A 27,815-nucleotide genomic window follows, 5' to 3' on the forward strand; every position below is an offset into this window, starting at 1 on the left:
TCTGAATGTGACGATGTTAAGAACATTCTCATAGCTGAATTTCAGTATGGGTTTTGTATTATTTGTTCCTGGCTGATTCTGGTTATGTTACTCTTACCCTCCTGGTTCTGGATGCCTTACTGTTGACCGCAGTGAAAAGGCAAATTTTAACTATTGTAAGTTTCTGGGTGCTTAGTATTTTGAGTTCAGCATGTGCCCTTAAAATGGTGGATCCCAGTTAAAACAAGATGGTTATTTCAAACGAATTGTATTCCTGAGGAAGGCCATACAACAAAATGTGTTCAGAGAAATTTGACTGCATTTTTAGTTTTATTTTAGATTTTTCAATCCAGAGTAGTTGTTGGCAGCAGTATTATTGATAATGCTCTGTATTAGAAGCATACATGCAGAAGAAACTAGAAGTCGTATAGTGGTGGTAGTGCCAGAACCTCCACAAGTCTTGCAGTGCCAATAGGGCTGTCAGGGCTGCTTAAAAGAGCTAGATAAGGGCATGCAAATAACTTTTAAAGACTATTTGTAGGCACTGTTGCACAACTCTGTATGGGTGTTGAGTCTCCCTCTTGATTGAAACACACTTTCAACAGAGAAGGTTTTTGGAAAACTACCATAAATTTTTATTAGTACAGCTAGAAAAAACCCCACATCTGCTTGACTGTGACATTGTGTGATAAAAGTAAAGCAAACAGTTGTTAACTTACAGTGAGGCTACACTTACTTAGAAGAGAAACAGCATAGTTGTGATGATAGCCATCAAGTCAGCACACAGGGAAGGACTTGGTACAGCAGAAGGAGGGCTATGCCTATTTTGTGTGCACACATAAAAAAAAGCAGTATAAAAATACCTTTATAAAATTACAAATTTATTCTTTACATGGAATGTTGTGTCAGAGACAGTTGTGGGGAAGGACAAAACCCAACTGCTCCCTCCTAAAAACCATTTGCGATGGGTCTTCAGACTGATCCTTTACCAGGAGGGGGCTGGACTATAGGTGGAAGTGGTCTCATTTTCTGGGGGGACACTGCTTGGAAAGTGAAGGCAGGCCAAAACCCAGTCAATAAAAATGTGTAATTACATATTATCATTTGGTAGCACTCATGTCTACATGAAATGGTGAGATGGATTCAGTGCTTTGCTTCACAGGATTCAAAGTTGCTAACCATGTCAGCTGGTAGAGAGCTGTCGGCTGGGCTGTCCATTTCACAGAAGCATCTCTTTGTTTTCTGGAAAACAGACCTTGCTGAAACCTGTCAGGAGACACATCAGATGGTAATGGACAGGCTGGCTCTGACAGCCTCTGGGCAACCTCTCCTGGTACCTCTCAGTAACTGGCTCTGGGACATTGATCAGTGCTTCCCTACAGCTGCAGAGGTCCTGCCCCAGAGAAAAGCTGAAGTGGGGACTGAGAGCTCCAGCTTCCATGTCCTTGAGGAAAGGGTGTCAATAATCTGTTTCATCTGTAATCTACTTGCATTGGAAAAACATGGTCATAGCTTCCTTCTCTCATGTACAGCTGGGGGAAAAGATCATTTATATATTATAGTAAAAACGAAGTCCTTAATATATAATAAAAAAGACCCAAACCTAGCGCAAAGCCTGGAAGGGTTTTCTTTCTGAGCATGAAACAGTGATACAATAGTCACTTAAAAAGAGGTTCAGAATCCATAACATAGTTACTGAATATTAATGTTGTCTAGTCTGTCTAACGTTAAGCATGTTAAAGGAGAAGATAGATCTATCAGTTGTAACATGATTAATGGTGCCTGAAATGTCTGTTACTGAGCTCTTTTAATGCATGTTTCCACATACGGCAGTCATGGTATTGATAAGTTCCCATCATGCTTTCATGGGGTGTGCCAGAGGTAGCAGAGGAGAGTGGTTTCATGCCTTTGTCAGGATTCACAGCACTGAAACACAGTTTTTAAACATACCAGTCCTGGTGGAATTTACCCTGTAATCCTGGGTCCTGGCTCCTCCTGCTCTGCTTTCTCAAAAGCTGAGTGCTGTGCAGGACAGCAACCTACAGCAGATGGTAAGATGCTTCCTCACTAGCACCATTAAGAGGTGCCAAGCTCCGTTTAAACGTTTTTGAACCAGACTCTCTTGGAGTCAAGGCACAGCCTCTTACCTACCACAGAGTGCCCCACTATCTGGCTGCCAAGCATGTGAGCTGATGTGCTTTGCTTAGTGTCTAATATTCATTTGACCAGAAGCTGCAATCCAAGTCTTCTGTCATTCAGATTTTTTTTCCCTTCTAATTGTTTAGTCTTGCTAAGCAAAATGAAACTTTCAATGCAAGATACTATAAGAGACCTATCAAAAATTACCCAGTTTCCCAGTACCTGGGGTACTGTTCACACTGCATCTTTTGCTGTACTGAAAGCTGCATTTCCTGTATTGCACCAGGTGTTCAAACTAGCTTACTGTAGGAGGGGAAACCATTGCAGTGGCATTGGTTTTAAAGGGCTGGAGATAGTCAATGCACGCTTTGAACCCTGAACACATGATACAAAATGAAGGAAAAAACAAGTGGGGCACAGGTCTGACAAAGGTGTCGTGCTGTCAAGACATCAGTGGTTCTCGGACATGTCAAGACATTGGAAGCATCAGAAAATGAAATGGTAGAAACTGTCCCAGGAGTCTGAAGAGCTGAATTGTGGTCTTAGGTGCCTCAAGTGGTAGTTACAGGTCTGTTGTACTGGTCCCTCTGTTGCCGTGCAGATGCTCAGGCTGGCTCTGGGAACAGAAGCTGTGCATCAAGATGGTGCAGGGTTATGTCCATACACATTAGCTGCGCTGAGGGACAGAATGCTTTAGCTCAGGCACACCATGAACACATGGCTACACATCTGTGGAGACTGGCACGTGTACCTTGATGTGTCTGTGCCACGTGGATTCACAAACTTGTCGACCTCTTCCATACTCTCCAGCATATGGCATGGCCATGATCAGTGTGGCCCTTGTGAATAAGTGTCCCATCTGAATGCACAGAGTTTATTCATCATGACAAGTGAGTGAAAACGCATATGCTACTTGAATAGTATTAAAATAGGTTATTTAAAAAGGTTTTTCTACTCTGTGCTACTGCTTAGTTTGAATAGCTGAAAGGCAGAAAGTGGCTGATTCTTTTCTTTTAAGCCTTTTGCTGTGTTTGGAATAGCACCACAACACAGTTAAAAGAGAAGTCAAAAGGATTATTAATTCTACTCCAGATTATATTCACCAGCAGAGGGTTTACCATTAATATACACTGTGTATTCCATACTTCCACATCAAGAATAGATAGAACTTGAAACTCTGTTTCATGAGTTTCTGGACTGCAAACTCTTCAGTGTTGAAGTGCTGATTCCTGTTTTTCTTTTGTCTGTCAGCACAATCCTTACCATCTGGAGTTAGTTTAGCAGAAAGGTGTGGATGTATATTTGTCTTTCAATCCACTCAATAAAATGTGACACATTACTGTAAACTCCAGGTCCCAAAACTTTGGAAAAGCAGACAGAACCCCAGGATGTTAAACCAAACAAAGTCCAGCGCCCTGCGGGTTGCTCACACACAAGTGGTCCTCCGCTGTCACCCTGCAACGTGAAAGAAAAATAAAGTCTACAGAGGCTACACGTGGCCAGCAGTCGTGGTTAAAGCTCTCTTGGTTCCCACAGCGATTTGCCTTCAGTAAGTACCTCAGCTGAAAAAACTGTCTGCTCTGCTGGACAGTCTTGGGCAATACTGTCTAGTGAGACATCCCTGCCCATGGCAGGGGGCTTGGAACTAGATGATCCTAAGGTCCTTTCCAACCCTAACTATTCTATGATACTGTGATTTTCTGTGATACCAACAGCACACAGTGATACCAGTATTTATTCCCTGTTGTATTTGTACAAAAAATTACCTACAGAAGGCTCATTAAAATAACATAAAATAAATTAAAATAAAAACTTAGTATAATAGTTAAGGAATACAGATAAACCTTCAAGAGTCATCAAGCAGCATTTCATTATCATAAACTGAAGCTGACAACTATACCAATAATAATGAAAGTTGGGTTAAAATATGTAAATAGGCACTTGTGATTCCTGTAGTAGCTGAAGTATGCTATACCTAGTAAACATCACAGTACTTTGATTTCTAAAAGCAATTTTTTGGCTGTTAGTTTCTCCTACCATGCAAGAGTCCACAGTGCCAGACTCATAGCCAGCACACAGCATCCTGCTGGTGATGGTTTTCATGTCGAAGTATGACTGGCATTGTTCTAAGGAAATGATGCGAACCTCTCCTTCTTGAAGCTTGAAAGGCACTGGAGAAACAGTTAGGCATTAAACTATACCCACATAAACACACAAATACTTAGTTATGATGCATCTTTGAGATATCTGTTATGTTTGTGTAAATTTGACCTAGTACACCAGGGAATCAGAATTCAAAGGTCATTGATAATAGCACACTCAGGAGACAGTAAATTGACTTCTTCGGGGTGTAAACAGCTGACAGAACTCGAATTCTAAGGAAAGTTGTTCTACTTACAGCATGAAACACTAAATGCTGTGTAGCCATCTACTTTTAGACAGGTGGAACTGCTAGTAAATGGCCTATCCCTCACATGTGCAATTTAATTTTTGCCATATGTCTGGCCTGGCTACTTGAAGTGAAGTCCCACCTGAAGCAATTCTGAAAGGAAAATTTCCTTCTTCAGTGTGCAGAGCAACAACCTTCCCTTGTAGTTACTATAATGGTGAAGGGAGAAACTCAACAGCTAAAGCATTAATAGGGCTGCGACCAGGATGATTTAAACATGATTCATGCAGAAATATTCTGTCTAAATAAGCAACTTGATCTAGTGGAAGATGTCCCTGCCCATGGCAAGGGGGTTGGAACTGGATAAGCTTTAAAGTCCCTTCCAACCCAAACCAGTCAGTGATTCCGTAATAACATCCGTTCTTGTAATGGGACCAATGACTGCAGTGGGCACAGAACAAGAAAGCACACTAATGTTCTGATTGGAGAGACAAAACCAGCACTTGTGATTATGCCTTTTGATTCAAGAAGTTCATTCAGCCTGTATGCCAGTGTTTCCAGTGCATTCCACTTTCACTGAAGTAAGAATGTCCTCCCCCCTCCAGAATATCTAATACCTTCTCAGTACAGTTCTGAATACAACCTAAACCAGTAAAATAACCTATTCAGGTGACTTTCTTGCTATGAGTTTCTAGAGCCTCAGTGTTTTTTAAAATCAATCCACTTGTCTCAGTAAGGATTAAAGAGCATAAATTCAAGATGCTGATTTGAAAAAGCTAGGCTCTAGTCACAGCTAGATCCCTTCATGAGTAGCTACAGTTCCCTAGTATTTAATAAGGCCCAGTAATAATATACATGGATAAAGCTTTCTAAGAGGATTGCTTATTTGGTTAACTCAGTAGAAGGTTAACATATTTTTCCAAGGGTCCCAGAAATATTCAACTTACTTTTGTTGCCCATGTGTCCCCAGCCTGTGATGTAGCAGTAGGTATCTGGCCGAACCAGCTGGTCCTTGCTGGGCAGACAGACAGGTCTTACATAGCTTGTCTCGTTGACATCCTCATCTAGTTCCACAATGCTGATATCGTAGTCTACCACTGCTCGGTTGTAGCGTGGATGGAGGATAATGGTCTTCACTAGTCGGGTCTGCATGAAGGCTGATGGGTGATCAAGATTGCTAATCCCAAACACTACTTTCCAAACAGCTGCATTTTCTCTCCTTTGAAAAAAAAAAAAAAAAAGGAAAACTTGGGGAATTGCAATCAAACAAGAGCATTCTTTTAAACTAAAATACCCAAGAATTTTTTCTCCCTGACATTTTGCAATTACACTTTGTAAACAATTATACAAAAAATGCTACAAGAAAAAACAAATCCTTAGGCATCATTACTTACAGCTAAAATCTGAGCAACAAAATGCAATGCTTTCCATTTCCTTCCTGTCTGTTATCAAACAAATTAAAGCTCATACCTTCAGAAAACATATGACCACCAATTACTTGGTGTATTACATGCCAAAGGCTCTCAAAATCGTTTCTTGGAGCTTGCCCAGGTCTTTGATGCTCCCATACTCATGGCTAGGCATGTACAAGTTTCACTGGGGCAACAGCACTGTTCAGTAGTGAGCTGCTGATAGCCATGAGTTTCACTGGAATCCCAAAGAGTCTCAAAGAAGCAGTGCTATTACAAAAATTACCTCTTTTACAATAGCCGTGGGAAAAGTCCCTTATTTATTGGGCATTCAATCTGTGCCAAGCATACTTCCTATGCCTTACATCAAAGGTTGCTTTGACTCCTACAACTCTTAAGACTTTTGCTGAACGTATAAGATCACAAAAAAATGATGCACATGATGCCAAGTGGGAAGTCTGAACAAGTGTCTGTTGAGATACACAAGAAAAACATAGACCTTATGAAAGGCTTTGGGGGTGTAATCTCATGATCATAACTGGTCACAGGATAAATCACAGGTTCCTGATTAATCTGTGATTCTAAACTCCCCCCCCAAGTCAGCATTTTTCACACCTGATGAAATACAGTTCCATGTAACTAAGCTCCTTTGACAAGATGAACACTTCCTCAAAGCAGTGTAAATCAAAGCATGCGAAATTTCAGCTTTTCACAGTACTCAGCAGGACTGTAATTTCTGTAACTTGTAGAGAGATTTGACTGCTAAAAAGGGTATTTTTGCAGTATCTTAAGAGTTGCATGAAAATTCTGGTATTTCAGACTAAAATGATCATTTCACCATCATGATCAGTTTGTGAGTTTTTCCCTAAAGTTCCAAGACTAAGTGCTAAAAATATTCACTTATTCCTGCATTGTGAACACCATAAAAATGTGTTAAAAAAAATAAATAGCAAAGAGCTCAGTGTCTTAGAAACACAAATATAAAACTGAAATTATTTCTGAAAAGGGGGATGATTAATATTTTAAAGAAATACCAGTCATGAGACACTTGCTTACCACAGAATGGCTGCTGGCTTGAGCAGGAGTAAAGGTGTTTAGTGTAGTCTAACATAATTTCCAATGAGCAAGTACCAGTTTAAAGCAGGATTAAGCACTGATGACAACCACCTAGCAGAGAACTACTTGCTAACTACAGCAGAAAACACACATTTCGGCTATGTTTAGAAACCCAACTGAGTATAGGACAAAAGAAAGGAGGTAATAAACTTAACTCCAAAATCTGTAGTTCATTAAAATTAAATGTTTATCAGCACTGAAAAGGTGTCAATGACCAAGACAATTCCCAAGACACCGGAACTTGCTCTGCACTCCAGACTGTCCATCTACCAGACAAACTCAGATACCAGGAGGTACTGAATAGTTAATACGGACTTTTTAATGATAGCACCCCTAATAGAGGAATGGAGTCTTTATAATTAGAAAAGGCAGTGACTTCAATATGTCAGTTGCACTGTAAGTAAATATCCAGTTTCTAACTAGTGGCCACAGCATTTTCCCAGGGTTATTTCTATATATATTTCTGGTGTCCAGAATTACTTTCTTAATCTATAGCAGTTGTATGAGAGCTATAGGATTAATGTTTTGCTCTTCATTTTCCTGTTTCCTGATGAAAGTCAGAGCATCTTCATTTAGCTTTCATTAGTAGAGGTGCCAGCAATGAATAATAAAGCACATGAAAACTAAAGCTGATGCTGGTTTATAGCATTCACTTTCTTGTTTTAGTCTCCTAAAACCAGGCCTCTGTGATTTGCCTGACTGTCATTCTATAAAGGTCGCTACCTACCCCAGTGTGTTTGGTAGAGGAGGGAAAACTTGGTTAATTCATATGTGCAAATTTATATGAACCGCAAAACTCTCTGAGCCCTCTCACCCTTCAAAGCAGTGTGCTACTGTCAAGACCCATCTCTTCGCAATCAACACACAGCCACATATGTGTCCGCTTGGCTCACTCTGCAGGGAGCATTGCCATGGCCATCGGCCTGGGCGACTGGTCCTACCACCAAGGATCCTCTTGTTCATGCGAGCAGCTGGGCGACGGCCACAGTCTAGTGAGGAACAGATGCAGGAGGGAGTTACCACAGTGTTACTATTGCTGTCACAAAGGCAGCATGTACAAGACCTTCTACAAGGAAAATGTCGACAGAATTATATTAACAGTCATGAAATTACACTGAATAACAGAGAACATTAAATCCTGAACAACCACACAATAATATCACAGAATCATAAAACAGTTTGGGTTGGAAGAGACCTTCAATATCATCCAGTTCCAACCCCTGCCATGGGCTGTGACACCCTCCACTAGACAACGTTGCTCAAAGCCCCATCCATCCCGTCTGGCCTTGAACACTGCCAGGGATGGGGCAGCCACAGCTTCTTTGGGCAACCTGTGCCAGTGTCTCACCACCCTCACAGGGAAGAATTTCTTCATAATACCTAATTTAAACCTACCCTCTCAGTTTAAATCCATTCCCCCATGTCCTATCCCTACATGCCCTTGTGTGAAGTCCCTCTCCCACTTCCTATCAAACACACTGAGCCATTTTTATCCTTCCTTTATATCAAAGGATTTTCTCTCCTGATACTAATTTAACCAGCTCAGCCTGAAATATTAACCAAGCTAAGCTTGGGATCCTGACTTCCCTTCTGTCAGGGATTACCAGGCTGCCCTTAGGAAGGTGTCCTGGGTTTATGTACTTGTCATTCTGTCAGCTAGCAGCATGTCTGAGCTACTTTGTACTATCCATAAGAACTGATTCTGGAAAACTTGCTCAGCAATAATAAGGCTTTTCTTAAGCAAGGTGTCAGATGAATGTCACACTGTTTACTCAGCTACATGGCAGCAATCTTGCTTGGCCTATGGAAATTACTAAGGGAAGAGATTTGAAAATTTGAAGACATTCCAGTATGGTGTTCATTCTACTCTATAAGCCACTTCCACTGGAAATTACTCCAGATTGCCATCTGCCAGGCAGTTACTTTTCTGAAATAGTTAGCCCTCCTCTTTTGTTTCACTTTTGTATCCTGGATTTGTAAAACAGCAGACATTATTTATCCTGTTTATACTAGGTCTGATTTAGAGATCCAAAGAACACCACCCGTTTCTGCAATCAGCCTCCCAAGGGAGGAGCAATAGTTATTTGTAACCTATAATTCTTACTGTGTCCACTTAACTTCAGAGGGCAATGGGTTTTAAATATACTTAAAGCAACATATGTCAGAAGCAAACACCTGTGACAGGCTCATATAAGAGCTGGGGCTTTTTCTGATCAAAGTAGTAAATGTTTTGATTAGTTTCCCATATTTAGGTCATGTTTTGTCATTAATTTTCCCTGTGTCAAGCTAATTCATAATTTAAGTGTTCTTCAACAAAGCTCTCACAGGACAGGTAGCCTTGTAGTCAAAGAAGAAGAAAAGATGATGAAACTTAATAGCATAAAGGGGGAAAAACACTGCAAAACTGGATGTTGCAGAAGTCTAGTCAAATTTCAGAATGATTCCACACTAAACATTTGCATTTGTTAATGTAATGTAGCACATCTCAGAAAATATCTTTGTATTATACGCACTTCTCTCTTACCTGCTTTAGTGCAGAAGAGAGCCACTTTGCTTCTGCTCCGACACATCTGTCTAAATATTAAAACAAAAAAACAGTGGAAATTTCAATTAATGGATGTAATTTTTGTCAATTTGAACATCAGCACAGGTACTCACTGCTGTGAACCAGCTGTGGAAAACCATACAAACTGTAAAAAGAAACATAAAGAGATTCTTATACCAGATCATCTGTGATTTCCAGTGTCTTCCTGGAGGTAATGCAAAGTATTAGTTCAGCTTTATGATGCATTTTGTGAGTGGGTGCTACATGTTCTGTTTTGTACTTTGGTGACTAAACAGACTATGACTGTGGACCTGCCTTTGCATTTGCTAATGTGTTTATTCTTGAATTATCCTGGAGAAAAGCATTTAGATACCATTAGGCTAGCGGAAAAAGTGAGAAAGGAAAGGAGTTAAAAAGATTTCCAGGTATTATGCACCATCCTGTAATTGTCTTCTTCTAGATGAAGAAATAAAAAGTAATTTAAATGAATCATAAAATCACAGAATCATAGAACCGTTAGGGTTGGAAAGGACCTTAAGATCATCCAGTTCCAACCCCCCTACCATGAGCAGGGACACCTCACACTCAACCACATGACCCAAGGCTTTATCCAACCTGGCCTTGAACACTGTCAGGGATGGAGCATTCACAGCCTCCCTGGACAACCACTTCCAGTGCCTCACCAACCTCATAGTAAAGAATTTCTTCCTTATATCCAATCTAAACTTCCCCTGTTTAAGTCTGAACCCGTTACCCCTTGTCCTATCACTACAGTCCCTAATGAATAGTCCCTCCCCAGCATCCCTGTAGGCCCCCTTCAGATACTGGAAGGCTGCTATGAGATCTCCATGCAGCCTTCTCTTCCCCAGGCTGAACAGCCCCAACTTTCTCAGCCTGTCTTCATATGGGAGGTGCTCCAGTCCCCTGATCATCCTTGTGGCCCTCCTCTGGACTTGTTCTAACAGTTCCATGTCCTTTTTATGTTGAGGACACCAGAACTGCACACAATACTCCACGTGAGGTCTCACAAGAGCAGAGTAGAGGGGCAGGATCACCTCCTTTGATCTGCTGGTCACGCTGCTTTTGATGCAGCCCAGAATACGGTTGGCTTTCTGGACTGTGAGCACACACTGAAGCCGGCTCATGTTGAGTTTCTCATCAACCAACACCCCCAAGTCCTTCTCCACAGGGCTGCTCTGAATCTCTCCTCTGCCCAACCTGTAGCTGTGCCTGGGATTGCTCTGACCCAGGTGTAGGACCTTGCACTTGGCATGGTTAAACTTCATGAGGTTGGCATCAGCCCACCTCACAAGCATGTCAAGGTCCCTCTGGATGGCATTCCTTCCCTCTAGCGTATCAACAGAACCACACAGCTTGGTGTGATCAGCAAACTTGCTGAGGGCACACTCAATTCCATTGTCCATGTCAGCGACAAAGATATTAAACAAGACCGGTCCCAACACCGATCCCTGAGGGACACCACTCGTTACTGGTCTCCAGCCAGACATTGAGCCATTGACCACAACTCTTTGAGTGCAACCATCAGCCAGTTCTTTATCCACTGAGTGGTCCATCTATCAAATTGATGTTTCTCCAATTTAGAGACAAGGATGTCATGTGGGACAGTGTCAAATGCTTTGCACAAGTCCAGGTAGATGACGTCAACTGCTCTACCCCTGTCCATCAGTTCCATATCCCCATCATAGAAGGACATGAAATTGGTCATGCAGTGTTTCCCCTTACTGAAGCCATGTTGGCTGTCACCAAGCACCTTGTTTCTATGATTCTATGTGGTGGCATTTATACATGGATACCTTGGAAAAATAAAGAGCTTGTCAAAGGGAGCTTATCATCCTCCACTGATAACTGATTACCCACAGCAGTGAAACCAATCTCATTTATCTGTTACTTACCCATTCACTAGAAGAGCATGTAAAGTTGATGCATTTTTTTTCTTCCAGTCTGAGTGCAGGCTCAGCCATTTTTGATTCTGCATTTCCTCATTCTCTATTACAATTTCTGTTTTGGATGGTCCCCTGAAACAAATGAAAGACACTCATAAATCTTCCAGTAGGCTTCTATGTTACACTAATGAAGGTGAAGAGGCCCTAATGCCTCCTGTTTACTCTAAAGATATACAGCTGAATGTTACGTCAAAGCCACTTGTGGCAGAGTCATAATTAGGGGAATGAAATCACCCCAAGAAGCCAGGCCAGCTAACATATTACTGTCAGTTGTGCTGTGTTTTTTGACGAGAACCAGAACTGGAATCAGAAACACTAAGAGCCTTTACTGTAACACATACATTGTCATACTGTTTCCAGCTTCTTGTCTCCAAACAGACAAAAAGGAATACAATTTTACATGTATATTCATATTTTCTTACATTCCTATCTTTGCAAATCCATTAAAATTCAACAGTATGGAGCAGTCTGGGTCTTGTTAATAATATTTGACAATATCTCTAAGTCCAAGTTGTTTGCTTTGCAAAATAGAACAAATCATGGATGACAATGTCAAACCTATCCTTCTGCAACAAATTAACAGAAATATGAAAATAAGTTAGAATGCTTCACCAGGAAATGTTTTCATATATCCACTTCCTCAGTTTAGTTATTGACTGATACACTCAAGCCACTGAAGAAATTGCTGTTTTAGTAAATCTCAAATACAAAATGGGAAAAAGAGTATTTTTTAAATGGCTTTACAAGTCATGCAGCTTTCCAGCACAGAAGCATCCATGATCAATCTCTGTTGATGATAAGGACTTTCAAGGGGTGCTTTTCTAAACCCTGGTCAAAGGCCAAATTCTAAATCCTAGTTCATCAAAAAGAGAATGAGAAAGGTTCAGAAAAACTGAGATGAGTCCCAGCACTTGCCTCTGAACCCTATATCTCAGGGCAGTAGCTAGAAATGCCAGCCAGGTTATGAGCTTGTTTTTATTTCCAATTTCAGTCTTAACTGTTTTTCTTTTTAAATATTTACAAAAGTGCAGCAACCTTTACTCACTTCATTGTATAAATTAACAAAGATCAAAGAATTCTCTTATGCTAAAGTTGTCAGTGAAACCACATGGAAATGTTTTCAGCAGGGCTGGCAGAACTGACTAGATCCTGCCTGTAACATGACTTATTTTTCAGAACCTTCTCTGGGCATATTAAACAAAACTTATTCCATGATCTGCTACTGAGAATGTGCAGGCAGATATAACAAGCACTTTTAAAGACTGCATTTTTTCCTCATTTAGAGAAAGCTGTTTGCTGCAAAAAGAGCAGCACTTTCTTCCTTAGTGCCTGCTTACAGCAAACACATAAAATTCTCCTTTCTTCTTTTCCAGCATTTGCTTATTTCTCACTCTCTTCCCACCAAACATACACAAACCTTTTCTTCTTAAGATGACATGCTGCCTTATGATCATCTGGGAACAATTATGTTTACCATTTCATAATTGTGTGCAGTCATATTTCATGTAGATGTAAAAAGTGCCTGATCTACAAAATGTGTAACTCAAAAAATGTGCTAAAAGCTGCAAACATTATGCCATCTGATGGATCCAAATTCTACATTATCCCACATATCAAATTATTTTGCTGAAACCTGCAGTTCTGAATTACAGTGTGTGATGCTATAATCATCATTAAGCAGACATGTACTTCCAAACCAGGGCAACAATATAAAAGACACTTAACCCTGTATGAGGTTTTATAATTATTAATACAAGCTATTGTACTTAGTAAAATTATAGCTATGCCTTTTCTCCTTGGCAGTCACAGCTTGATGTAATACGCTTAAAATCCGTAGCTAATTTACATTTTAAGAACACTCTCTGTAAACATTTATAGAGCATTCCCCCCCTTGATGATTTTTATTCATGGTTTTCTTTTAAATAGGCAAGGGCCACCGCTTCTAATTAGCAACAGGAAGAATAAAAGGGACCTAAGAATCTCATTTCTAGCTAAAGAAAGTTGGAGTCAATAGCTAACATCTGTAGAGAGACCAGAGCATTCTGGCAGTTGCCAGAGAGTGAGAGAACACAAGTTAAATATGTTAGAGGAGAAGGACATGGGCTGGTCTGAGATTCTGATTCTAAGACAGCATCCAGCAAGGGGCTGGTATGCCAAGTGCATATGTTACACCAGGGACTGTAAAGCACTCAGAGAAAAGGAGGTATATATAGAGTACCAAGGACTCATTTTAGCTAGACCCTGTGCTGCAGAAATGCAGCAGGTTCTACACAGCCCCTCCTGGAGCTGTAGCACACAATTTCTTCTGTGGACACACTCTAAGGAAAGGGAAGAAGGATCTTTCAATGGGCAGAGGCACATCAACTCATGGTGTATAATTTCTTCATAAGAGTATTTTGCTTTACTGAGTTTCTTACAGACAGGGCTATAGCTGCCAACTGAGATACCAATCTACTATTTGAGTTCAAATTTAGCTCTCTTGCCAAGTTTTTTTCTTTTTTAGTGGCCTGACAAGGTTGACCTGGATGAAGTCATTCTGCATAAAAGTCTTGTGCGTGGCCATATGTAATATCTTTCACAGTTTCAGGCAAGCAAAATAAAGAACCTTTTTTACTAAACACTTTCAGAAAGCTTTGCAGCTACTTGAAGAGGAGTTAAAATGTGGTGGAATTAAGCTTCTCTCAGTAGTCCTGCAGGGTAAAACAAGGGGAAATGGTATAGAGTTGCAGCTCTGGACATTCTTATCAGATGAAAAATAAATCTTTTTTCACTAGGAAGGTGGAGTAGCCCTGGACAGAGAGATTGTGGAGTCTCAATCCACCAAGGTTCTCAAGACTTGGCTAAACAGCAGTGGCTGAGCCTATCTCGTTTTGCCAACAGTCATGCTTCATGTGGGAGAAGGACTGGATGTTCTCCACATGTCTGTTACAATGGGGACTTTATGATTCTGTTCCTCAGTACAAATACTCTATACTGACCAGTACCTATGCTGAAGAGCTTAATCTTAAAAAAAATCTAACAGTTACTTGAAGAGGTTTTTTTTGTACATAAGAGCATCTTTTGACACTACAATACAGTCACTGAAATATCTGTATCACTTCAGTACATTTGTTAGTTATATCTACAAACATAAGACATCCATGACACAGTAACAATAATTCATGCCTTATGAGTGATCATCTTTAGACGAGGTCTTCCACCATGCTTTTAAGATAAATTACAAATCTACCTGAATCCACATGACTTTGTAACATCTTGTGGTGCTATCTGGGTGGAACCATTTGAGTACTGAAATATTATTTTAAAACCAGTGGGATTATAAGAATCTATTATTGAATAGACCACATAAATGTAACTGTCTCATATGTGTCACATTATATATGCACAGTAAATCTTTATATCCAGAAGAATGATAGAGCTCCTGAATTCAAACCACTCAAAATACTCAACGAGTATTTAGGGTGCCTATAATCTCAGTCTATGGACCTCTCCAAGATCATACCAAAAAGTGACATAGTTCAGTAAGTTTACAATAGACACACAACCAACAGCAATGTTTTATCCTTCCGCACACACTCACATTTGATATGACAGAAATATCAACCTTAGAGGTGAAAGATAATTTGTTTTTCACCTAGATTTTCACTAGATCCTCTGCAGTGTTATCAGGAATAAAACAGGACTAGGACCTATGAAAAAAATCCTTCCACAAGGCTTTCTTTCACTCAGCAGCTAACCAAAACAGTTAACTATCAGAAAACTCAGATGAAAGAACTCTTATGAGGCCATCTGATCCATTCCCCTAATCCAAAATGAGATCAACTGTATCTAAATTCTTCCTGACAAATATCTGTCTGCCCTATTTGTAAAAATCTCTAGTGATGGAGAGAATTCTCAGCATTTCCAGGCAAGATATGCCAGGATTTAGAGTTAGCAATTTTTTTTTCTCGTGTTTGTTCTAAATCTTCCTATCATTTTAAGCTCATTATTTTGTTCTTATTTCCTCCAAAAACAGAGAAGAGTTTATTCCTTACATCTCTGCATCAATATTTTACATGTTTGAAGGTTCCTATACTTCCTGACCCCTGACTGACCACCCAGACTTTTCAACTTTTCTTCATGGACCACGCTTTCTAGGCCTCTGGTCATTCCTGCTGACTTATTCTGAACTCTCCCCATCTAATCAAAATCTAACACAAGCTGAATACGCCAGAGGGATAACTCATAAACACTCTTGGCTAATTCAGGCCATTTCTCCCATCTGTCAAAAAAATGGTTAATTTCTTATCCTGTCCTCCAAAACGCTTTCAGATCCTCCCAGCTTGATGCTGAATGAGAAATTATTAAGCATGGTCTCCACTCTACCATCTGAATGACTCATGGCAACACTGAATATCATCCTAAATCCACTGCGATGTGTTGAGCCCTCCACCAATATATCTTTATGTTTTGAAAATGAATCAGCAGTCTTGTATCATTTAATCTCTGTTCACATCTCCTTACTTATGTCAAAAGTCATTTCACATAGCGAGAAAGTGAAAAATATATCACATTTACTGTTTGTTCCCTATCCACGATGTCTCTGCCTTTTCAAGGAATAAATTAAGGGAATCTGACATGACTTGTTATTGATAAATATATTCTGCTGTCATTAAGATCCTATACTTCTGTAATTATTAGTTAACAATTGAAATTAGGTAACTAGCTTGTAAATCTCTGCATATTCTTTGTCCCTTTTTAATGAAATATGGCATACCTAAGAGTTCTCAGCCTTAGGCAGCTGGTCACCACAACTTCTCAAAACTACTGGCTATCGCTATTGGCAGCCATAATTGAGATCTGCCATAGCCATAGATCTTAAAAGCTCTTGGACAAATTTCAGCAGAAATAACTACTTTGAAGAGCAATGTACAACCTATCATTTTCTTACTTTAGCCCTAATTCTTAAGTCTTTGCCATCTTAGAAACTGTAACTTCGAACTACATCTCCACTCTCACTGGAACACCGCTTCCAGCTTCAGGTCACTGTATAGCTTCTGCCTCAGCCAAGTTAGTTTTGTTGCTAAATCTAGCATGTCTGCTAGACCTGATGAAAATCAAAGGGCACGTATAATTCTAACATTTCTAATTTCTTTAATCTAAGAAGTTCCCTTTAGTCTAAAGCAATTTCAAAAGAAGTTACTCAATGATTCTACAAAATCAGTCACACAAAATCAGAAAGGCAGGACATTTTAATTTGCTGCAGCACTTATGTCTACCTGAATGGGAAATCTAACTTAGATTTTTGCTAACTTTGCAAATTTCAACTTTAAAATTAGAATATTCCTTTAATACATTCCTTTAAAACTATGGATTCCCTTCTGTGTGTTTAAGAAGGGGATTTTTAGAATTAAAAAAACAAATGAAACCAAATTTGTCTTCTACATTACAAATGTGCTCACAATAGGGCAAAGTAATGTTTAGGGCAATTTCATTATACAAGTTGTGCAATGGAAATATAAAAGAAACAGTTTTCAAAGCATTCTAGCCTGTTATCTGCTGATCACTCTGCACAACATTCAAAGTTTATAGTATAGTTTATAGTGGAACACAAGCAGCATACTTAACCGTAATGAAAAAAAGAACACCAAAACCAAAAAGACCAAAATAGAAGGGAGAGACTAATTTTAGGTTATGAAGTTAATATTCTGTTTATCACTAAAACTAACATAATTTGGGATACATATGTACAGCAATGGGGTTTTGTTATACCTCATTCTCCCTGGTTCATTGTGGAAAAGTCTTACACGTATTAAATTGCAAGTCCAGAATAACGTATAATTCATAAGCTGGATTCCTTCTCCCTTCAAGGTAACAGTAATATTCCTCTGTGCAGCTTCTGTAATTTGATTGTTTTAAGCCTCATCTGACAGCAGGCTTGAAAAAGGAAGCCTTGTGTTCTGCCAGAAAGTAATGAATAATGTGTGTATGGGCACTAATATAAAACAAATCAGGCCTATTTCAGAGCTGGAACAGCATCTTTTTCCTGCCTGTATTTACTTACTGTTTGAGATGTTTCTTGGTCTTGAGCAGAATTCTATGAAGCCATGGCTGTGCCATAGAATATGGAGGAAAACATCAAATTGATTGAAATCAGAGAAGTTTGAAATCTTAATATGAAGACATATGAAAATGGAGATTAAAAAATTTCAGAGCATCAACACAACATTAAAATGGCATGATTAAATAGTTCTTTATATATTTAGTGGAAAGCAGGTAATCTGTGTGATATTTCCAGGTTTCAAAATGTCTACTGCCTTATGTCCTAACTGATAGACTACTTGAGGCTATCAAGAATGAGTTAATATGTTATTATGCTGAAAAAAAAATTGCTTGCTTTTTCACTGTGTGCTGGTTTTGGCTGGAATGGAGTTAATTTCCTTCATAGTAGCTGGTATGGAGCTATGTTTGGAAATTGTGCTGGAAACTGTTGATAACACAGGGATGTTTTAGTTACTGCTAAGCAGTACTTACACATCCTGAAGGCTATTTCAGCTCCTCATCCCACCCCACAGCACACAGGCTAGGGGTGCACAAGCTGTTGGGACAGTTAATCCCAAATGACCAAAGGGATAAGCAATACTATATGGCATCATGCTCATCGCATAAAGCTGGGAGAAGAAGGAGGAGATGGGAGGATGTTTAGAGTAATGGTGTTTGTCTTCCCAAGTGACCATTACACATGATGGAGCCCTGCTGTCCTGGAGATGGCTGAACACCTGCCTGCAATGGGAAGTAGAGAATTTCTTGTTTTGCTCTGCTTGCACACGTGGCTTTTGCTTTCCTTATTAAACTGTAGTATCTCAATCCAGGAGTTTTCTCACTTTTCTGATTCTGTCCCCCATCCCACTGTGGGGGTAGTGAGTGAGTGGCTGCTCACTTACTTGGGATCAGCTGCTGACTGTGTTTAAACCACAACACTGTCATTTGAGTCTCTGTAAGTTATAAGATTCAAGTAGCTAAACTTATAAAAAGAACATTCTGGGCCACTTAAATTGAAAACTTCAAATAAAATATAGATTTTATTAGAGGGAAGTCTTAATTCAATTTCAAATGAAACGCAAAGTTAAAGAAGTTAATTAGCAGTTAATTTTAAAAACATGGGCACTTTTTGTTTTTAACTAAAACAAGAAGTGTTTCATTTTAAAATCTTCAGAACAAAATAACTTGATTTCTCAGACTTTTTTCCCTGCTGAAACTATTCACTGAATTTGCATAAAATCTGCTGTTATTTTTGTTCAACATTTTCCTTTAAAGAATTATTATTCACTAAGAAATGTTCCCATAGTTGTTCTGGTCATAACATATTAGTCTGAAAAAAGCAATTCAGCTTGAAGATTCCAGAATGAATTTTCAGGACCGACAGATGTAATATCTGCTTAGAGCTACACTGAATAAATTTGACTTGGAAGCCCCTTTTGGAATAATAAAAAAAGGGGTTCATAATGCCATTTGTACAAGCTGTGATGTAAAAGAGTTTGAAAAAAGGACTTGTGATCAGCTACTACAATAAGAACATTTCTTTGGGTTGGCAGTATTCATGCATCTTTCTATTTCTTTTAGTCAATAACAGAATGATTGAGGTTGAAAGGGACCTCTGAAGGTCATCTGGTCTAACCCCTTTAGTCAAGCAGAACAACCTACACCCAGTTGCCCAGGAGCACGTTCAGAAAGGTCCAAGGTTGCTGGAGATATTAAATGACTAATAATAATTATCTTTTTATTTAAAGAAATAAAAACTAGCCAGTCATGGAGCTAGAAAGTATTACATGAGGTAAGTGACCATACACTTAATTACTATTTGAAGCAATTGCTACAATTTGTAAGGAAATACTAGGTTGAAAATTCTTTGAAAAAAGCCTTATCCAAATAATAATTTTTTTAAATTATATATGTACATGAAAGATGAGACATACTCTATCAGATTTAAGCTAATACAACTCTCATACACTCATTAAAGTATATGTAATTTAATACTGGTTTACGGTTGCTCAAAATTACTAAAACAGTCTTCCACAGCTTGTAATGTCATTTTCAGTAAATTTCGATTGCTATTTTGCTGCTGTTCTCAAAAAAAAACCCAAAAAAACCCAAAACCCAAAACCAAAAAACATGTAATCAGAAGAACTTGCTATTTTACTAAATCCTCTAAAGATTTAATAGAACACACTGCAGCCACGGACAATGTGTACGTATTCAAGGTAAGTCAAGCAGATTTTACATCTGGTTGAGTGGGTCTAGATATCCACATGGAATTTATGAGTTCAAATACTTCATTTTGGCACAGAATTTGATTTACTAAATGACATTTTTATTCTTGGAGGAAATAAAGTAGGTTAAATTCAGAAGTTCAAATTTCTATGGTGGGTAGGACAGAAGTATTTAATTTTTCGTTTCTGTGATGTTTTTAAACAAATAAGACATTAAACTGAATTTCCATTATTTCTGTTGTAGAATTAGAAAGTAATTAGCAGAATAATTAATGTGAGAACAAAAAGTTATTGGTGTAGCAGCTTGACTGCTTAGTTGGCAAATATTATTAAAGAATGCTGTACCAAAGAAAGAGTGCGGAATATATTCAGAACGGCAAAAGGCCAGGCAGCATAAAGAAATTAGCCTTTCCCATTCACAAACATACACACAGTAGGTGCTCTGGCACAGGATACAAGGAAAAGGAGCTACCTGTTTTACTGGATCACCAATGGCACAGCCTACAAGAAAGGGAGCAACAACAGCAGGAGAACGTAGCAGAGCTACCAAGTTACAAGTAATTTGGTGAACAGCTGTGATTTCATGCTAGACCAGAACAAGATCACCTCAGATTCCTCTGTACTGTGCTGAGTACAAGCTGATGAAGCTTATCACTATTACATTTGTTATCTCATTGTATGCAGGAAAGAATGAAACCATTACACTAACAGAACAACTCTGCTGGTTTTGTCAAAATTCAGACCTTAGCAGACCCTGGTTTTATGATGACCATTCCATTAAAAAAAATGGGGACTTCAGAATATATGAAAGTGGTTTTCCTCAACTACACATCAAGACAAATCTACAGTCTTCTAACATAACATTTTCAACCTGCATAGTATGCCCATCCTCAACAGCATACCCTCTGCAGCACACACTAGGATATAGCTGTCCTTTATTTGAGACACTGATGGTGATTGCTGTTCAGTTCTCTGCCTGTGTTAGCAGGAAGCCTAATTGCCAGATGTTTTACTGTATTTAAATTTGGGACTCAAATAGAGGTCTCTGAACAAAATGTTCTGTCCTGAGATGAACAGGCATTCATATCAAGTGATATGATTGCCTCCTCTGGCCATAAACCAAGAAAGCTAAGACTTGAACAAAGAGCTTCCATTAGGCTCTCAGTATATAGACAAAAGTTTACTTCATTTTTAACATTCTTTTTGCACTAGAGGAAAACATAAGAACTGTTAAGGACACACACTGCATAACTTGACCAACAGCCACCATTAGGCCAAAGCCTTTCAGACAATGCTTAGAACTCTCATGGCTGCATCACACAAAATATTGCATACATTATGCTGTGAAACACTGGAGAAATACGTATCTGTGGAATTAAGAGTTGAACAACAGCCAGGAAAATAGTTCGAATTTCATGAAATAGGCAGAGCAGAATTACTTTTGATGTTGCTTCAGGCACAATGCTTATACCTCCCAAATAAACAGACTTATACTCTGTAAAATGTGTTACCACTGTCAGCTGAACTAACCTAGCTTTAAGCACATTGTTTAATTATCTTCATTTTTTCCAGATTAATTTAGGCTGAAAAATTAAAAAATATCTACAAGCTGTTAGAAACACACTGCTTTCATATTTTAAACATTTCCACATTATTGGGTGTTGTCATTTGGGAAAACACCAGACATGGTTATGAAAAATAGTCTTTTACAAAAAATAAAAATACCATATGCTACCAATCCCTGTAACTCCTGGTCTAAGGTACTGAGAAGTCTCAATTTTGATATATCATGCTCCTACTCATGCTAATTTCAGTCTAGGCACACCTCTGAAAAAAGGAAGCAGTCGGAGGTCTTGTTATACTTTAATACCTTTTTCACTTTCCTAGCAGCAAGCACTACAGGAAAGTTAAGCAAATCTTAGGTTAGGACTATGAGACTGAAATATTAAGAATAAAATATTTTTAATGTTAAGACCATCAGTTTGTTCTTAGACAACAAAATAGTCATTAAAGCAATAGCTATTTTGGAAGGTATCAAAGGAGTTTAAGCTTATTAGGATGTTACAGAAGTTAGAGCATAAAGACAATGTCAACATTACTTATACTAAACCAGCTAAAGGAGTAAGGAATTGTTGGGTGTTAGAAGTGCAGGCAGTCCATTCAGTACAGCTGGTCTTGGATTCAGGGGATGTGTTAGAACTGATGTCAAGCATCCATGCAGTGCAAGGTAATACAGGGCAGGTTAAGTACAGACGCTAACCCAGAGTCGTTACCTTTCTGTGGTTTTAACACAGGTACAAAGAACAAGATTGCACGTCAGTATATGTAGTGGTAAAAAGCAGAAAGTTTGGGGTTCAGACACAGACAAAAGATACCTTCTATGCCATCTGGCTGTCTTCCCTATTAGGAGAGAGCTTTGGATATCAGAGCACTTGGGGTTTATCCCACAGTTACATTTTGCATCAACTATTCCATAAAACAGCTATTAGTTTAGTGTGAATGCAACAACAAAGATGCATAGAGACTTTTTTTTTTTCTCAGTTCCACACAGAGAGCTTTAACATTTCATTTTGTAAAGATACCCAAGTCAAACGTACCTGCTGGCCAAGCTCACAGTACTTATTGCAGAATAAAAAGGGATGCAGAGGAATTTTCCTGTGTTTCCTAAGACAAGTCCACTTTCATTCTTTAGGAAGACACAGTCTATCACATTGCCAAACAATTATGAGCTTCAGCAATAACAGCAAGTTCAGATATCAAGGTCTGGCAAGACCACAGGATCTTTCCAACACACTCTTTTAATATCAATCAAGTTATAATTATAAACTGGTGAAAGTCCCTAGATTTTAGTGAGCTTTTGTTCCTGACATAGTTCACAAAATTTCATTTCCTCTATTCTCTATGAAAATTTCCATACTAGGTATAGTATTGCAGCCATCAACAGCCATTTACATTTAACTCCAGCACTCTGATTGTCCTAAGAAATTCATCAATGCTACAAACTACTGACCTTACCCTAAACCCATCTGATCGCAGGCCAGTTGGCTTAAATTTTCTTGCCACTCATCAGCACAAACATGGTTAGCAGCAGCTGACCTGTGAATGGTCAGGAACATCAAGGAATTCATGTTTTTAGACAGGGTAACTGCAAAGAAAAAGAACAACTTCACTATTATTTCACATAGTTTTATAAATGGCATACTGAAAACATACATTTAAAAGAGTTTTCCAAGATGCTGGCACTTTTGTTGATTTTTTATGTTCAACAGCTATGTAATTTAAAACCAAGGCAACCATTGTTATTAGAACCTTGCTAACACTGAGCAGCATGAGGCACTAGGCAACAAAAGCATCTTGAAGATTAGAATAAAACAGAATACTCTTGACTCACCAGCACAGGTTTACATGGGTTTCTGATAGCCTTAATGTTGTTAAATGTTTTACCCCACAAATAGTCCAACTAAAATCACTAAAGTAATTTGTGAGGTGAATTCTGATTGACATATGGGTGATACCATCATTTGACTCTCAGTAATATGCACTATTCCTGCTGTAACAATATGTGGGTGTGATGAGAGAAAGAAAAAACAACTACTGTTTACAAGAAAGATCATGACCATTGCTTCTCTGTTAATCTGTTTATAAAAGTGTGTGAACTGCATTTATTACACACATAATGCTTCTTAAAATGGTCCAAAATTGAAGTTTACATCCCTCCCTTTCTGGGATTCCTTAGAAGAGGTTGGCTTGTGCATATCTTCCCCTCATATATACCGGTTTTAGTTGAACTGTTCCTGATTTTTGCTTTGGTAGTAGCAACCGTAACACTTTCGTTACACATTTTTCTGATATGCTGAAAATGCTCTGCTGCTCTCCACATGAAAAAGGTACATATTAATCTAGATTACTCATTTTCAAACATGCATCTCTAGACTAGTTCTTCTCTGTTGCATAGGTTTTATTAATTCTGTTGTCATTTAATATTCACAGAATCATAGACTAGTTAGGGTTGGAAAGGACCTTAAGATCAAGTTCCAACCCCCCTGCCATGGGCAGGGACATCTCACACCCAAGACTCCATCCAACCTGGCCTTGAACACTGCCAGGGATGGAGCATTCACAACTTCCTTGGGAAACCCATTCCGGTGCCTCAGCACCCTCACAGTAAAGAACTTCTTCCTTATATCCAATCTAAACTTCCTCTGTTCATACAATGTTAAGTGTTTTAAAATATTTATAAAATCTACTTCAATATGAATACAAAATATTTGCTTCTGTAAGCCACAGTATACCTTTTTCCTGTATTTAAAATTACACACAAAGCATCTCAAAACTTAGTAGTATAAACTACTGTCATGTACAGAAATACACATTAGCTCAGTGAAATCTCAAGAGGACATACTACCACTTTCTAAACTGCTTCTTTTCAGTGCAATATTTTTGAAGTCTATCTTTATTTTTATTTAAAGATTTAATTAATACTTCAAGAGCATTATTTTAACAACAGATAAAATCATGAGGCCTGATCTGATTGTATATAGCAATAGCAGGTTGCATCACTCTGCTGGTCTTTAGCCAGTGCAAAGGGGACATAGTAGGACTATCTTCTTCTCATAAGCTCTGAACCTGCACCATTTGAGTTAGTGGGAATTTCACAGTTTTCACAAGTACAGAATCAGGGCTTAGAAGTTTTGCCGACATGAATTCTACATCTGAACATCCTTCTACTCCTTCTTCTATACACAACACTTCAGATTTTACACACCATCTACAGATTCTGCAAGTTCCCTGCCAACTCATTTTTCTTGTGTCTTTGTACTGTGACACTTTACACTGAGGCTTTACTTTCCCTTTTGCCAACTTTCTTGCACACCTTCCCAACCTCAACCTAGACTCCCTTTGGTAACGAAGGGAGCCTCTCTCCACTACTGCAACTGCATTCTAAATGAAATCACCAGTGAGCACTACCATCACCCAAACACAGCTTCCAGGCAGAGAGCACCGTGGTGGAAACTTACCACAGTCCCATTCATCTGAGCTGTCACTGCAGTCTGCTTGCCCATCACACCAGAGCTCACGTGGCACACATTCATGGTTGGCACATTCAAGTTCGCTGTCTTCACAAAATGCTGCAAGGACATGTTTTATACTGAGAAAGAAATCGTCAATGTGAAGTTTACACTGAGAACGAAAGAATGAGGAGGGTAAAGGTAGGCACAGATCAGATCTATGGAGCAAGACAGTGAGACAGATTTGCAACAAAATTCAGGACAGACATCACTGAGACAGAAGGTGGTTGCTGCCACACTGTGGCAGAGGACACCACAATGCAAAGGGAAGGAAGACTGATATTGCAAGATCTGTGATTACTCTGTATCACTTGAAGTCTTGTCGCATGAAACATGTCTAAGCCTCTCAGAAGCTTTAAATGAAAATACTGATAAATGCTTTTGAGGAGACTTCTTCATGTTCCTGGAAAAGTATTTTACTTTTGTGCGTATGTATTTCCTCTCATCCACAGCAAATCTATACTCACTTTTGGATCCCCCTTTGCTATATAAAATGACAGAATAATTTTTATCTCCTCTTTAGAGATGGGAAACTGCTGTACAGATAGACATGTTCCAGTTTACAGCTGGTTGCCAGTTGGCAGCATTAGACAGGGATTTCCTGAGCTTCTTTCCAATGCAGGAACCAAAGAGCATCTACAGTATCTATACTGCCATACAAACCAAAGATTTATTTGCAACACTAGTGCAAAAAAGGTACTCCACAGTGAAAACCATAGAGAGAGAGAGGGCAGTGCTGCCTACTCTGACACCAGTGACCTGCCTGGCTCTGGAGCAAAGTGCTCAAAACTAGAAAAAGCTCTCTAACTCTGCCTCCCAGAGAAAGCATATTTCAAAAGCAGGAAGCCTTTAGCTGGAAAAACTTCTGCCATTTTGGAATATTCAAAGCCTGACACAAAATCAGAGAGGAAATCCAGCCTGATAATTACAGACTAGCTTAACATGAGCACTCATCAAATTTTTTTCTCTGACATGATCTTAGTGTGTGATCATGAGCAAATCACTTTAATACCACCTGCCCTTGTTTAGGTTACAGTACACAGACTGACAGGAAATCAGATGGTATAACCTTCACACTGAAAAGCAGATTAAGAAATGTTCTGTGAGCTGCCTCTTCCCTAGGTTAGATCTAGGGATATATGCAGGCTGGCAGTTGTTTCAACAAATATATTCATATGCTCTACGTAGCACATAAAATGTGTCTACCATCTTGTCCCTGCCAACAGAACTCCAGAGGCTTGGAATGATTTTTTTTTTTTAATTGTAAAATTACATCCTACTGTCCCAGCAAAACTGCAGAAATATGGGGATTGCCCAGAGAACTGAAATTTCAGCTTTCAAACAAATTTACCAAGCATCTCTTTTGTGCAGGCTGTTACCCAGTATGTCTCTGCTAATTCCTTGTCCTGGGAACATGCCCACACACCAGGTTTCCTCAAAAGAGAAGTCAGTATACCACTAATATATTAATGAAAGTGAAGGTAACATCTCACAGCATCAACTCCCAGCTTCACAGGTAGGGTAGGAGCTTGCAAAGCAGCTGCCTGCCATTTGCAGCTCCTTCCAGATCCTCCCAACCCACTGGTCAGCTGCAAAAACACTGGTCAGAAACAGAACACAGGGCAGCTCCCACAGTGGACCAGCAGGCCTACCGCACACTGTTAGCACTTTGCGCCAACTCACACTGTGCACATGGACAATATGTTCATACCATTGGTGTAACATACTAAATTTTGTATCTCTGATATTTATCATGGTTTGGGTTGCAGAAGCCAAGATTCTGTCCTGTGGAGCTAAGTGGGGAGACATAAAATTTACTGAAGAACAGATCAGAGCAAAAATCAAGATGAAATCAAGGAAAAAAGCAGTGAGCAGTTATACCTACATGAAACAAAGTTGAAAAAAAAATGGGAAAGGAAGTCAGCTTACAAGGAATGAAGAATCACAGACACAAGAAAGAGGAAGGAGAGGGAGAAAAAGAAGAGAGGACCAAAGCGATCAAGGGCACAGAAAGGATCCAAGGATGTGAACAACAGATGACACAAGATGAGGAAAGAGATACATTGGTTCCATAGAAAAACTGAAAAGGAAACTGAAGGAATAACTAAGCCTTTCTGTCGGTAGAAAACCTTTTTACTTTCATTTATTTTGCACCCAAAGATCCCCAGAACGTGATCAGTGCTTTATGGGACTAACGAACTGTGCAAGCCCTTACAGCAGTTCTTTTCATCCATCATGTCAGGGCAGTCTGGGAAACCATCACAGATCATGGAGTGCTTGATGCACAGCTTCTTCAAAGGACACTCCCAAAGACCCCTTTCTATACAACCTAGAGGCAGAGAAGCACAACTTTGAAACACTTGCATGGATATATCAAATCAATTGTTTTCTTCTTCCTTAATAATCCTGAAACACCCAAAACGTTTTTACTTCCTGTATAAACTTTAAATGGTACCAAGAACAGTTATTAATAAAGAAACTGAAATAATATTGTCACAGTTTGCACTTAATAAATGGGTATAAATTGTATAACACTTCATAATCCTTCAGTGCTTTTAAAATATTACGCTACACATGTCTATAAGTAACAGTTTAGGCATTAGCTCAATTAGCTCAAAACCCATATACCAGTACTCTTGAAACAGATTTACTAGTAATATATAAACTTTTGTCATCCTGGTCTATAGAGTTTTCTTTAAGCTATTGACCATAAAAGATTTCCTGGTTCCATTATCTCAGACCAAACCAGTTTGAAAAGATTAGAGACTTAATGGCTGTATGTATCTTCAAAAGGGTTCATCATTACACAGGAATTATTGTCTCTACATTATTGTCTTTACAAAATCCTGCTAACCAGCCTGATTTCAAGAGGCTTCTCATGTTTTATTTCACTATTTATTGCCATCAACTAATACAGCACTTAATTATGATGTCAGTTTAAATACTTTGATGTCCT

General features: G+C 39.0%; 1 protein-coding gene across 1 annotated transcript in view; it reads right to left on the minus strand.

The window, feature by feature from the left end:
- Positions 1–2,026: 2,026 nt before the first annotated feature.
- Positions 2,027–27,815, minus strand: part of LOC117438409 (atrial natriuretic peptide-converting enzyme-like) — a gene marked incomplete at its 5' end in the record, with an annotated part of 85,324 nt that continues 59,535 nt past the window's right edge. The window contains 9 exon segments of the mRNA XM_034073937.1: positions 2,027–3,573; positions 4,156–4,289; positions 5,455–5,726; positions 7,847–8,021; positions 9,557–9,606; positions 11,491–11,613; positions 22,806–22,935; positions 24,809–24,919; positions 27,075–27,188. Coding sequence (XP_033929828.1) covers positions 3,391–3,573; positions 4,156–4,289; positions 5,455–5,726; positions 7,847–8,021; positions 9,557–9,606; positions 11,491–11,613; positions 22,806–22,935; positions 24,809–24,919; positions 27,075–27,188 — 1,292 coding nt within the window.

Source organism: Melopsittacus undulatus, unplaced genomic scaffold, assembly GCF_012275295.1.
Source record: "Melopsittacus undulatus isolate bMelUnd1 unplaced genomic scaffold, bMelUnd1.mat.Z mat_scaffold_251_arrow_ctg1, whole genome shotgun sequence".
Taxonomy (NCBI): domain Eukaryota; kingdom Metazoa; phylum Chordata; class Aves; order Psittaciformes; family Psittaculidae; genus Melopsittacus; species Melopsittacus undulatus.